This window comes from Perkinsus marinus (genome assembly GCF_000006405.1).
Source record: "Perkinsus marinus ATCC 50983 genomic scaffold scf_1104296967378, whole genome shotgun sequence".
NCBI classification, from domain to species: domain Eukaryota; phylum Perkinsozoa; order Perkinsida; family Perkinsidae; genus Perkinsus; species Perkinsus marinus.
In genome coordinates, this window is record NW_003203578.1 from 1,828 (window position 1) to 3,070 (window position 1,243).

The 1,243-nt window shown below is 47.9% G+C and overlaps 1 protein-coding gene across 1 annotated transcript; it reads right to left on the bottom strand.

Annotated features, from left to right (window-relative positions):
- Nucleotides 1–277: 277 nt before the first annotated feature.
- On the bottom strand, nucleotides 278–568 carry Pmar_PMAR013443 (hypothetical protein; the record flags this gene model as incomplete). The annotated part of the gene is made up of 1 exon (XM_002768723.1): nucleotides 278–568. One exon carries the CDS (start codon nucleotides 566–568, stop codon nucleotides 278–280), a length of 291 nt encoding a protein of 96 aa, XP_002768769.1.
- Nucleotides 569–1,243: the final 675 nt, after the last annotated feature.

The following is a 1,243-nucleotide window of genomic DNA, read 5'->3' on the forward strand; positions in this document are numbered from 1 at the left end:
GAGTTTCACAGGGGCTACGATGGGAATACTCAGGATATAGGGTATCTCAGAATGTATCTGAGATGAGAGAGCGAGCGAGGTTGAAACCTGGAGTACCTGCGTTCTCGGCTGAGTCACTTGCTGTGCTGGAGACGATAAGAGATCGTGATGGAGGCAGGAATGCACCACGGTAAGATGGGGGTTGTCATCTGTCGAAAGGGGAACTCGTGATGGATTAGTCGGGTGCATTACATGAGGCCACAAGATATTTCTTTCCTGTCTAAAATCCATATCCGTATCATCTTCTATATCCTTCCATGACCATATGGTCATCAATATAATTTTCCATATCCGTATCATCATCACCGTAGCCTTCCATATCCATATCATCATCACCGCAACCTTCCATATCCGTATCATCATCACCGTAACCTTCCATATCCGCATCGTCATCAATATAATTTTCCATATCCGTATCATCATCACCGTAACCTTCCATATCCGTATCATCATCACCGTAACCTTCCATATCCGCATCGTCATCAATATAATTTTCCATATCCGTATCATCATCACCGTAACCTTCCATATCCGCATCGTCTATGGGTCAGAGGGTCAGGCTTGTTAGCCGGCCCGATCAAGGTGATTTCATCGGTGAGCAACCTATCCAGACCCTAGGGCGGGAGGTGGGAAAAGAAATCTATGGACCGAACGGTCCCATTTTCGAACGAGGCTTCGAACAAAATCGATCACGCTACGTGATGAGCGAGCGCCCTGACCGAGCGTACCCGGCTCAAATCCACTCGGAGGCATTTCACCGCGGTGGAAACCAAGTTGCACTTGGTTTTCACCTAGCATGAAACGTCCTCCAGCGTCTCGCTTTGAGCCGTCAATAAACAGTGGGATGCGTATATGGGCCCCCATACTCTGCGTCAAATAGTAAACGCGCTGATATTCCGATGAGTAGCATCCAGTACTAGGGGCTAGGAAAAGCACCCATTGGCGACGTGTGATGTTGCCAGGAATCATTGATAGGCTAGAAATCCTATAGGCTTATTCCCCCCGAGATAGTAGATTGTCTAGGATACTCGTAACTTGAAAGCCCAGCAAGGTCTGTGGAAAGAATCTTCTTGAAGTTGGAGCTCCTCTGGGCTTGTACTAAGAGTCCGCTAGCCAGTTGAGCCATTGATGGCACTCTACTGCAGTATGACGACGGCAGACGGTGGCTCCATTTTGATGGTTCTTTTGACCTGACGAATTTGGA